At 24.9% G+C, this 13,667-nt stretch overlaps 2 protein-coding genes across 2 annotated transcripts in view; both read right to left on the bottom strand.

Moving 5' to 3' along the window:
- Window positions 1–13,667, bottom strand: part of LOC119672076 — a gene marked incomplete in the record, with an annotated part of 216,918 nt that overhangs the window by 112,645 nt on the left and 90,606 nt on the right.
- Window positions 8,536–13,076, bottom strand: LOC119672079 (venom acid phosphatase Acph-1-like). The gene is made up of 7 exons (XM_038083035.1): window positions 12,886–13,076; window positions 10,020–10,118; window positions 9,869–9,952; window positions 9,645–9,803; window positions 9,394–9,579; window positions 8,985–9,326; window positions 8,536–8,919 (listed from the first exon to the last, which is right to left on the bottom strand). The coding sequence occupies exons 1-7, from the start codon at window positions 13,012–13,014 to the stop codon at window positions 8,761–8,763; spliced, it is 1,158 nt and encodes a 385-aa protein (XP_037938963.1). The 5' UTR covers window positions 13,015–13,076; the 3' UTR covers window positions 8,536–8,760.

Here is a 13,667-nt window from a genome sequence, read left to right as displayed (position 1 = left end):
AAAGATAGACATGGATTCTGTTATAGCAAGAATTAAGTTAGCGACATTAACGTTTACGATCTAAGTAAAGTTTTTCGTTCTAGTATTTGCGACACATCCGTATCATTTGAACTTGAATCTTATATGCGAACTTGAACTCATAAATGAGACATGACAAAATGAATTATAAATTGTGGTGAATGCATTAATTATTTTTATAGAGTTCTTGAAATATTTTGACCGAACATGATATCATATCGTGAGTTTCAAACTCGAAAAAATATACGTGATATACATAATAGAAAATTTGTCTGGACACGACAAAATAAATACAAAAATTTTGGGTCATTTGATCTGTATAACGATAAGGCGGACATTCTAAAATATCCATGCACTGAGTAATCTACCAAATAAAGGACTGAGTTATGACTACAGAATATTGGTGCAGAATTATTAATGCTGAACGAGAATTTATTACTATTTGCAATGTCAGACAGAATAGGCGACAGAAGACTAAAATCAAATCATGTTATTGACAATATATGCCCAATATAGAAGCATATGATTCTCAAAATTATTTTGTTGTTGTTTAATATTAACATACTTAGAAATAAAAAAAAGATTTAGTCATTGAAATTTATTAAATTATAATATAGTATTAAATTCGATTTAAACATCAATCTGACCATAGTAATTATTTTACTTAATAGAAATTGATGTATTTAATGAGATATTCGAATACTGTATGGTCATCTAAAAATTCAATTAATTAATGTAATATAAAAAAGAAGTTCTGGTTGTTGTATTTCACTACTTTTTGAAACCTCTCTAATAAAATGTAATATATATAAACAACCCTTTTGGTTGAAAAATTTTTCAAGAACTATTTTTTTAGTTTTTATTATTAACTTGATCTAAAAGTCAATCCTTGATACAAGTTTGATCTTTTGGTCAAATGCTTGTCTTGAAAAGACAAAAGTTCTAGCAATTCTCCGGTTAAGAGAGTTTTAAATAGCCAAGGTATTTACAATCTAGAGAGCAACGATAGCAGAGAACATAGTAAAGTTGCAAACATACGTATGTAGCATAAAAATTTTTTGTTGTTACCCTACTGACAATCACCACTGCTGAACATAAACTTCTTTTGGAAATTTTCAAGAACTATTTTTCTTTAATATTTTGGATCAAGTTAATTCCTTTTAATCACATGTTTGTCTTAAAAGATCAAAACTTGGATTTAAAATATTATCCGTTTAACAAAGTTTTCAATAGCAGTGTTCACAATCTATTTAATAAATGTTACCGCTTTTCGCTGTTATTACATATTAGCCGTCATTTTTTCTTTCAGAGTTGTAAAAAAACAACATTAAGTCTGGTTGAATCATTTTTAAAATATGTTAAATGCTTTTTTTGGCATATATTTTTAATTGTGTTGTGTATAATATGAAATTTAGAAATTGTAAATATTAAAAATTAATTAATTTAAATAAAAAAGAACTAAATATTTATGTATTTGAAATTATTAGTAAATGAAATACTCCTATCATTTTGACGGATGACTGAAATTTTGCAATATGTCCAATATTTCTAGTGTATATTCACAATAGACTGATTTTTGAATTTGGCTGCACTGAAACTTAAGACTTAAAGTTTTTACGAGTAAAAACTAACTCTGAAGTTTTTAAGAGCATTGTTATTGCTTCACATGTTTTCTTTAGTAAGTTATGAGTACTTTTTTGCTACTCTGAAAAAAAAAAATTTACGGCTATTGTATGTTACTCACTTACTGAGCTCATCACTCAAATTCATGAATTCAATAAATATATTACACATTTGTTCAATATTTTAGTAAGCTGTAATATTATATATCAAAAAATACGGTTCACAAACAGACATTCTTTTTTCACCTAATAAATTTTTAAAAAACATAATTGGTGTTTTTTCATATAAAAATTTCGCCTTTTACTTCCCATGTTTTTTTGTAATTTATTTGTTTTTCTATTGTTTATGTTCTTTACCTTCATTTTTACACAAAGCAACAGCTCAGAACATAATAATTTCTTTAAGATTAATTGACACTTCACTTTACAATCTTTAATGACAATAGTTCTAATAAGCCGGTTGATTATATTAGACCCATTGTTTTTGGTGTCTAATTTTTTTTATTAGAGTCTTAGAACTTAATATATATGGAAGTGTGCAAATTTTGTTGTGTTTATACGTTAAATTATTTTATTAACATTTTTTATTTGTTTTGTTTTAATAACATAGTCGATGTTAAAAAAAAAATATTTGTATACCGAAACAATTACGTCTGCGAACACGACGCCTTACTCTATACACTGTGCCATATATTAGCAATTGGATATCTTTGATTATAAAAAACGAACAACGAATTCTTTATCTGAACGTTGCTATCATTGTTATCATTCAAAATTTTGTCGTTGGTCGTATTAATTGTTTTCCTCCCGCTGCTGTTTTTTTTCTGTACAATATATTTTAATACACAAAATATGTGCGCTATAAACGATGACGTATGTGAAAGAATTTCTTAATGCTTTTTATATTTGCATTGTATATATTTTACAATTGTGTTAATTTATTTATTCTATTTTATTTATATTGTTAAATACTTTATATTTTTATACTATACATGAACTTTATGCCATGCAAAGGTTGACTAAGTACTGCTCAATTTGCTCTTCAAATTTAAATGTTTTTAAAAAAAATATGATCAACAAACTTTTTTTTGCTTTTATAGCTTTTTTATTGTAAGCAGTCGAAAACCTTCATTTATATACAAATTCGACAAAAAAAATTGTTTTGAATATCATTATAAAATATTTTTATATATTTGTAAAAATTTGTAAGGTAAAATATTCGTTTTATTTATTTAAATTTAATTTTTATTTTATCTCTGACAAAAGTTAAAGGTCAATATTAAGATGCATTTCCACCTATGCTTACTTTAAATGAATGTAAATTTTAAATATATAATACTGGACTTTAAAAACCAACATGATTAATTAAAAAAGTTACTGTAAATTAAACAATAAATCACAAAGTCTTTATTTTGACCATATTTTGACATACAATGATTTATATTACACGTACTTTTAATGTCAGGAATTATTGTATTTCTGTCGACAAATGTTGTAATTTCCCTTTAAATTATTTTTTAAATTTTTTTATAATAATTGTTTACAGCTTTTAATATACCCTGAAAAAGGAAGTTTCAAATTTGAACACATTAAATGAATAATTAATTTTATCCAAAATTATTTGCTAATGAGTTTGAGACAAAGTGTTCAGCGGTTAACAGTTTGCTCGAATTCAAAGTGTTGTGAAAACCCTTTTGACGGCACTTGATAAATGAAATAACATACGAGTTACCAGGAAAGTTTGGTTAATGACTGGACAGTTATTTAAAATGAAGGTCAGTAACTGCGCTTCCGTTTTTCATAATTCGCACTTATTTGCTTCTTAATAAATTCCTCGCAAACAGTCCTGATAAATTCGAGTGGATCCACGCTGTTGTGGTAAATGGTGTTAAGTCGGATGAATTGTCAAGAAAACACTCCCTTGCGAACTAATTCTTTCTATTAGATAGAGCAGGACTATCACCATTTATGGGATTACTTGCAAATTATTAAACTAATAGATAAATTTCAATTTTTCAGTTCTATTTTATATCCTAAATCTACTACAATAATATTTTAAAAACTTTTATTTATTTTTAGTTAAATAAGTACTATCGAGATAAATAATAAATGATAATAAAAACAGATAAGTTGGTTTTATTACTACATCGTAATAAAGTTAGAAACGAGTTCTAATGCCTATATAGGTAAAGACCTTTCGTAGCACCGAACCGTACCGCAGAAGATATGACACACGAAACATTTAAACGAACACTTTGTTACCAATAGAGCACACGTAATTAGAAGATAACACACGATTTAAGAATGTGAGTAATATAGATTTATTGTGAAATCTTAACTACTAAGCGTTAGCTGTTAAATACATAGGATATCTTCTAATTGTTAAGAGTTTTTGTTGCAAAGAAAAGCTGGTCGTTGTATTATGTTAAGTGCTAGTTGATATAGAATTGCACCTGACCTATTTTTTTTGATATGAGTAAATTATGTTCTGATTGTTGCTACATAGCTAAATTAATTTTGAATTCCCATACTTTATACCTTGTCTGATGCTGTTGATTTGACGCACATTGGCGAACTACTTGTTAATTCTACACTCCAAATTATGATAGAAATAATTTAAAAAAAAAATTAATAAAAAATAAAAATCTACTCTTGCAAAAATAACCGAATAATATTAGTAATATATGTACATATTTATTGAAATGTGCTCTACCACACATGCCAATTTTGTAAGTTATGTCAAACTAAAATCATTAGTAAGCATCCCAAAGTATTTGAATGATGATAATATTTGTATTTGGTAAACGAAATTTTTGTATATTGTTATAAAATATATGTATATTTGTATAAAATATATTCATTATTCTTTCTAAATATCACAAAAATTGTAGCATAAAAGTATATTAATAAAAGCAATGCTTAATGACATCTAGAAATCCTTTAATTACGATCATTCAATTTCAATGAGTTTTCAAAGTTTATTACAAATTTATATATAATTTTCCATTTTACCATTCCAAAACTGTAAATTTAAAGCAAAGATAGATTTGGACCACTTTTCCAAATATCGCCAGGTCAGACAAGTCAAAAACAACTTATAAATATTAATCACAAATTTGATCAACAAGTTAAATTCCATTATCACTTTTAATACTAATTTTAAAACCGTCACTTCTTGTAACACATATTTGGACTAACAATCAGGCATTAACATTATTTTTATAAAATAGAAACGTTCATACACTATAGAATAGAAATAAAAACGAAAATAGAAATCATTAATTTTTATAAAATAAATACGTTCATACACGATTGAATAGAAATAGAAGCCAAAACAGAAATTATATACAGCAAAATTTCATGACATCCCTAAAAGTCTTTGAGTTATTGTTGTTTGAGTAACGCTATATTTGATATATTCAAAACACTACTGATTATATTGATTAAACACTATTTTTTTTGATGTGAAAGAAATCATTCGATCTTAGCAATAGCTTAAAAATGCCAATAGTTTACTTAGTTAAAACATTACCTAACACACACGAATGAAGTTGAAAGCTTTGAACGTACTAATCTGGTGGTTAATCAGGAAATTTTTATCGAAGTCAATAGAATCATTCGGAATAACCGTAAAGAGAAGTTCAGTGAGGTACCTTGCATTTTAACGACATTAAAAGCAGTATAAAATTTTTTTCACATAATTTTTCAATCATAATCAGTAAAAATTTCTTCGATATCAATGCCGCCTTTTGCATTCAAGAGGCCAAAAACAACAGAATCTGTCTAGATTTACAACAATACAGAAATCGGAATGGAATTTAACTAACTGGAAAAAACCCATAGAACTTCGCACAGAGGGAACAAAGATATAATATTTGGATTTTATCGTTGGAACTTACTGATTATAATAGTCACCATAAAATATAGTATTATACTGAGTTACTAATGCGTTTGACCAAATTTTTGGTCCTTATAGTAAAGGTTTTCTGATATATAGTGGTATAACCTGTATGGTATTCATAACCCACCTTGTTAAAAAATCATTAACTGAGAGAATTATATTGAATTATTTTTGTTTTTGAAAAAAAAGTTCAACAAAAATCACTCTTTACCAAAACTATACACAGAATTGCTTTCAACGTATCCACTAAATTTCAGTCCACAGCAACAAACTGTTTATAGAACTCAAAAGAATCGAGATCTAGTGAAAAAAAAATTTCAATGATCTCAAAACTACTATGAGTCTGAAGGTATGAAAATAGTTGTATGACTATATTGTTTAAGAAACCCATTTTAATTAATAAATATGCAAAAAAAATTATTAGTTCATCTCGGGACTAATCGACTGATATGTTCTATATAAGAAAATTGTTAATCAATTAGCCTTACTGACAAATTATACATCATTAAAATATAATCAAATTATTAGCACTCCATGAACTTTTTGTGCTGATTAGCAAGTATTCGCTGTACTTTTTTAATAAAATAATTGCATCATTAAAATATCATTATTGGAATTAACCTAAATAAAATAATAAGTGTAAATTATTCAACAAGTGGCGAATATTTTTATTTATAATTATAGTGGGATTTTTATATAAATCAAGTTAGTTATAAATAATAATAAAGGAAATTTTTCAATAAGTTAAATTAATTTAATTTGTTTTTAATTTAATTATTAATTTATTAATTATTATGTTAATTAAAATTAGATTTGACTACATTATACAATTTAATTGATTTTGTTTAATCTTGGTTTCTATTATTTTGCAACTTTCTTTACTATAACTTTTATGATCTAAATAACAAATTGAAACATTTTAGGAACAAATGGCGTTTTCGATTGGTAAATCCTGGGTAATTTTTTCAATCAAGATGCTATTTTAACGCACTTTTAGTACAATTTTATTTTGGATTAGTAAATCTGGGGAAAAATGTTAACACTCGAGATTAATTTATAAATCTCTAGATATTTTGCCAGAGTAGCAAGAATATTCTGAAATCAACAGCTATTTTATATGATTTGGCAGATGAAGTGCTATTTGATTCGATATATACATCACAAAAATGTTAGATTACTCTAAAATGTTCGATTGGGCAATAAAATTTGACATATCGAGAGTAAATCTAGATTGAATCCAGATTTACCAATCGAAAGCGCCACAAATAAACAAACCATTCCCTTTCTATTTGAAATGGTAACAAGTTTTAATTTAAAATATTTTTTATAGGAGTCCTTTAACATTGGTATGTGTGCCTAAATTCGGACTATACTTAATACACTAAATATCAATTAAGTAATCAAGCTCTCAGATCCTTCTAAGTTATGACATTTGTACAGAGGATTCTAAAAGAGTTCATTATACAAAAGACATCTCTGATCTGTTGTTGCTATTTTAATTCTCTATACTATAAATATTCTTTATACTCTATTTTACTATTTTATTCTATTTTACTAACTACTGTAATTGTAAATCAAAGGATACACACACAATTGCGGTAGTATCAAGTATTCGAAGGAAAACTATTTAATATGATTCATGTTTTTATATTTTATTTTAATAAAACATATCAAATAAATTTGTTTGTAATGTTGAGACAGTTTTATTATATTTCTTGATTTTGTGATAAATGTAGTCAGTCAAACACCATTGCCCCTATATATTGCCCATACTCTTGAGAAACTTTTCTTTTTTCGAAGACAAGGGTGAAGATTGTGTTTCGTTTTTAGACTCTTTTGGCTTATTGAGAAACATATATAATTACTAGAAAGATTTTCTTAAATCAAAATAAAGATTTTTTATGCGTTTTTCAAAATCAACACACCAGTGATAACAAATTTTTGTTTTGCAGGTTATTCATTACCTCTCTAGGAAGTACTTCTAAGAATTTAGATTTAATATTATGTTCTGCCGCTAAAAGAAAAATATAGTTCTTGGTATTACGAAAAATTATATTATCAAAATTATATTCAGTGTATTTAAAGAGAATTATTCTAGAAATTCAAGATATTTACAGATTTCTTAAAAACTAGTTAAATGTAGAATATCTCTTTGCGAGTACCGATTGAACGTTTTTGTCTAGAAAATAATATCACTTTAATTCACATATGATTGTCTTATTAATTAAATAAATTAGCACAATATAATATTTAAACTTAAAACATTTATAAAACTGTATCTATAGCTAAAATTTCACAAAAATATATTTATTTTTTATGATTGGTTATATCATAAAAAGGTTAAGATTAAATTTTGAAGTCTGGTTGTTAAAGACTTGACCGTCGTATTACCCATTATCAGCATTCTTAAAAATATCTCCAACATCATTTATTAAGTCATAATTAAAAATGTCAATGTATTGCTCCCTTTAAATTTACAGTCAGCTGTAAGTAAGCTTGTCTTAATTAGAGATATGTATAAATGTTTTCGTATCTATATGAATATGTATTGTTGGCTATTATCTATATACAGATTTAATAGTTTCCACTTTACAGTTTCTATCCAATATAGGATAAATAAATTGAATAGGATAAATAGGATAAATTTATAAATAGGTTAAATTTATTGAATTAATATAATAGCTTTCATATGAGGTAATTGCACAGACAAAGCCAAAAATCGAGCCAAAACAACAATTTTTTTTTTGATTGAATAATTGCAAAAGTTTTATTTCTAAATGATAATAAAATAGATAAAAAAAACATTCTATTTCTCATATTAAAAATAAAAAAGGTTAATACATTAATATGTATTAACATAAATACATTAATATTGTTAATACATTAAATTGATCAATAACATTGCAGATAAATTGTGGGTATTGGCCCTTGATCTAACTGACAATAAAAGAAAGTAAATAAAATTTTTTGGTAATATTTTATTTATTAAATAATTGGAAATATAAATTCTTAATAAATAACAACATTTAAATAAGGAAACAAATTCCTTTACCAACTACTGCGGAAACTGTACACTGTAGGCAAATAATACATGAATTGTGCAGATATTAAAACTAATAAATAAATAAATTCTATTTTCTAAATTTATGAGTATAACTATCACAATAAACCGTCTCTATAGAAAAAACTGAATTGAACTATAAAATTAATTTTAAAAAATTAAGTACTCGTGTTTTTAGGTTCACACATCTCTTCATAAGTACCATCCGGCAAAACGGCCTTGGTAAGCTTAATAAGTTTTTCCAATGGGCATTGAAATTCGCAACCAGGTACGGTTAGTCTTTTAACTGGTTTGTTTGGATCATATTTATAATAAATCTGTAAATAGAATATAATTGATTTATAAAAAATAGAATAATTTTATATTACAACAGCAAACATACTTCAACATAATATTCTTCGGTGTCTAAATCTTTATGCAATTCAAATAATGCCATTGCTGAAAAACGTGGAAATGCACGTTTCCATACATTCATAGTTGCTAATACGTTAGTAAGAGTCCAATCATGTGCACCATACATGAAGAATTTACGATCTTTTGGTACAAGTTCACCTCTTGCTTTACTTTGCCACTCGTTGAACATTTTCTGAACAAATGGACCACCCTTTAATTTACGCAATTCAGGCGTGTAAGCATTGTAAACATAGGTTTGCTCAGCCATAAATGTCAATTTTTCTGGGTAGTACCTTTTAGTCCATGCCGGTAATTTTAAGCCGTATGCTTCCTAAATAATATATGAATATATGGATATTAACTGTATATATTATTAAAATGATTGTTTTTTAATTTACTTCAGCTTGTAATGTTATAAAAACAGAGTTTACATCAGCGGCAGTAGTAATATTGGTACCAGTTATTTCGGACAACTCATCGAATAAACTTTGACTTTCTGCATGTTCTGCAGCTACTTCAGGTAATTGTAATACCTCTTGAAAAGCTTGATCATATCGTGGGCAAGGTACTCGCATTCTTAACCACTTTAATAAAATGTGAAAAACAGTTTTAGAAATTATATTTAAATTAATTTTTGTAAAATAATTACAATATCATCCTTCTCAGGTAATGAGTATATTGGTATGGGTTGCCAATTCAACTTAGTATTCCATTCCATTGCAGAATTCCGTGGTGGAAACATTGCCGCAAGGAGTGTAGCTAAGGTCATATGAGTACGCCCAGAAACAGTAGCTTGTCCATATAATAACTTAAAAAAAAGTATTTAATATTATTTATTTGTTATTATAACAAGCAAAATAATTAAATTCTTACGTCATTGAAGAAATAAGGACCTAATTCATTTTTGTAACGTATTCGTAACCAATTTCCCAGTTTGTAAAGTTCGGCCTTAGCATTCTGTTAAATAAAATAACATTTATGATTAATTAAATCAAATGATTATTTTGGTTAATATGTTGTTTACATTTGTCAACTGCCCCCAGCCATAAGGAAAAAATGTATTATTGAGATAAGGATCATTAGGATATGTATTCACTGGAGTTCGCGGCCCATGACGCATTAACTGCAAAAAATTAAAAAAATATTTGTGTCTTGTTTATTTTAATTGTTATAAGATAAATATAATTTTAATAAATACTAACTATTTTACTACTGTACTCTTAAGTTAAATCTGCTTTTATTTATTGCAATATTCTCAAAATAAATATTCATATATTTTAATTGATATTTAAAAACCTATTATTTTTAAACTAATTCCATCAAACTACTTAATGAATGCGATTTCTCATTCATTCAATAAGAGTAATTTACATACTTACATTACTTCCAATATTTTAAGTTTTATAGAATTTTTAATTACTAAATTATATAGTAAATTATACAATTGATTTAAATAAACATATCTCTGACACATGGTAACAAAATATAAATAATGTGTGAAATATTATAGTTAAGAGTAGTTTACACATTATAGAACAATATTGACTGTTAATCGCAAAGTAAATTTTTTTTATTTATAAATACTAATAACAATTCTGAATTTGAAAAAAAACTGAAGCGCTCTTAAAGGTGCATTTAAGTTTAAATAATTTCAAATAATGTCTTACGCAAATAAATATACATAAAATATGAATATATATTTAAATCATATAATTGTTGAAGTGAATGACAAAATTCGGGTTTTAATATAAAATTTATAATTACTATTAAAACAACAAACAATTGTAAGATAAAATGTATTATAATTGCAGTAATCTGTAGTAGGTCCTTCTGGTTCCGATAGTCATCTGCTATTGTTTATCGGTATTTGTATCATATTTCATATTAAAACTATTAATTATATTATTGCAGTATATACCTATGTATATGATTATTTAAATAACACAATTAGGATATCTTATACAGATATTTTCATATGTTTTTTATTAATTAATGTAATCAAATCAAAATTGGCTATTATTAAAAAAACCACTCTTCACTCTTCTTTAATTTCGAAATATATAACTTGTTATTGAGTTTTAATTTACTTTTAATTAAAAAAATTTACAACTTGAAGCAAATCAAAATAATTGAAAATAAATTTAGAAAAATCCCCAGCATATAGTCTTATTACTCAAATTTGTAACTATTTATGGAATTTAAAACCTAGTAATTTATTATAATGGTTATTGTAACAACTTCTTTTAGCAATTGAACAAAAACTGTCTATGCGTATTTTCCAATTATATTTGGTTTTAAAGAATAATCACTTGTATTTTTCTAAGCAGAACTATTAAAACGTTGATTACTAATGCACATATAAATCTAATAGAATTAAATACATCAATTTTATGTATGAAAAATATGTTGAATACTTAATATCTGTATAGTAATCCCAAAATCGTATATTAAAATTGCACTTATCAACTTTCTCAACAAGGAACCAACTTTAATTTGTATAATTAATAATAAGGAATATAAACTGTAATATAATATAACAAAATATTGAACACTAAATAATAAATATAAAATTGAAATGAATTTTTTAGAATTTATAAAAAAATAATTTTTCTACTGATCCAATTAATATTACCAATTTAATTAATATACATTATATATGATGAATTCAAAATTTATTATTAATTATTTATATATTGATAAATCATTTTTCAAATTTACCATATAGTAATTTTATAAGAAATTTATAAGAATATACAAATTTATTTTAAGAAATTTACACATTAAAATATAATACATTTTTAACTCTATCTATCTGCTATCAAAATAATTTAGAAAATATCTTTTTAAAAAAGTTGCATATAATATCTATAAATAAATATTTTTGAATAAATAAATATATTTGATTGTTAATGCAATTAAGCTATAAATTTTGTTCTAAACTTCTATTTTTATAAGAGGATAATTAATATCACTTTTAAATTGATTAAATTTGTTCTTTTTAATTTTAAACTGACAAAAATAATAACTTTGATTTAATTTTAATTTATAAAAATGATAAGTTATATTATAAATTATAAAAATTTTTTTCTACTTGAATTTAAAAATTAAATTTTTAATTTTAAGCTGACAGTTATATTAATTTCATTATTATTTTAAATTCTGTTCCTATATTACGATAATTATTAACACTATTAAAATGTTTAAAGCTATTAATTTTAATTTTAAACTGATTTTTGAATTTAAAATTTTTTTTTTTTAAATATTAAATATTAATTCATTTTATATTTTGTATTTTTCAAACTCTCTATCAACGTCAGGATAATTAATAACAGCTTTAAAATATTCAAAGTGATTTTTAATTAATTAATTAAAAGAAACTAATTTGAATTTATATATAATTTAAAATAAAATATAGTTTTAGTGATTTCTATTTCTGTACTAATATAATTACTAACATATTTAAACTTTTTAATTTAATTAACTTTCATTTTAAAATGACAAACTTTATCATTTCAATTTGGTTTCAAATTAAAAATTTTGAATGACATTTTCATTTCATTTTTTAACATAAAAAATACTTTTTTCAAATTAACAAAAAAACTAGAATATTTTATAATCGAATTATATTTATTTATGTCAATGAAACAATATATCAAACTTTTAATTTTAAGCTTTTTGATACGCAGAATTATTCTGCAGTAAATATAAATTTCCAGACCACAATATTTCACATTTTTCAAAAACTTATAAACTTTTTAATCGTTAAAATTTCTAAACACATTCAAATAGTTAACATATATAGAGCACCACCAACACTTTTTAAAATTTATATATTAAACATTTATGAAAATCTCACAAAAAAATTTTACAAATAGCATAAAAATTATTACCATATGCACAAGTTGTAAAGTTGAATTTTTCCCGGCATTAGAAGAAGCGGATGATGGATAACTATAAACTGCATTCACGTTAAAAATTGCAAAAAAGCAAAATATGGCAAGCGGCACGCGAGACCCCATGTTTCTGAATGAACTGAACGGTGTTTAATGACTGCAATACCAGAATTGGTCGAGCTTTTAACCTCAGCGAGTTTAGACAACTAGACAAATTTCCGACTATAGCAACGCGTCACACTCTACAGATAAACTATTAGCTAAACGCGAATTACTTAGATAAATACGGTGTTTAGTCTGGTAAACCCGATTGAAAATGTCGGCGTAACTAAATTTTTGATGGCTTTTGTTCTAAATAGAAGCTAACTGCTTGCATTATTTTTTTAATAACATTTAATTGGGATTTACTACATTATTTATTGGTTCACACAATTTTCTGAATTAATCAAAGTATTACAATGAATAATTAATCTGCATAATAATTACCTGGAATTTATATAAATAGGTTATTGAAAGTTTTTACATTATTAATAGAAGTGTGTAATCTAATAAATGAATGAAATTTTTATTAAGAAAAAAGAACCATTCACTAATAGGAATTTACGCATATGCTTCGTCTGAGGTGATGACTGTAACATATTCACAACTTACTCTGATATACTTTTAAAAAAAAAAAATGAAAAAGAAATCCCAGACAAAAATCACATACAAATATTCGCAGCAAATTGCGAAAATTGTGCTTAAGTTTACTTTGTGTAATATTACTAAATCCATTTATG

Source organism: Teleopsis dalmanni, chromosome 1, assembly GCF_002237135.1.
Source record: "Teleopsis dalmanni isolate 2A chromosome 1, ASM223713v2, whole genome shotgun sequence".
Classification (NCBI taxonomy): Eukaryota; Metazoa; Arthropoda; class Insecta; order Diptera; family Diopsidae; genus Teleopsis; species Teleopsis dalmanni.
The sequence above is the reverse complement of the archived record's forward strand: the minus strand, read 5'-3'. Positions and strand labels throughout refer to the sequence as shown.

Coding starts and splice junctions, on each gene's coding strand:
- LOC119672079 (XM_038083035.1), bottom strand. CDS start 13,014: ATGGGGTCTCGCGTGCCGCTTGCCATATTTTGCTTTTTTGCAATTTTT. Junction 9,953..10,019: donor GCTGGGGGCAGTTGACAAAT/GTAAACAACATA, acceptor TTTATTTAACAG/AATGCTAAGGCCGAACTTTA. Junction 9,327..9,393: donor TTATAACATTACAAGCTGAA/GTAAATTAAAAA, acceptor TATATTATTTAG/GAAGCATACGGCTTAAAATT.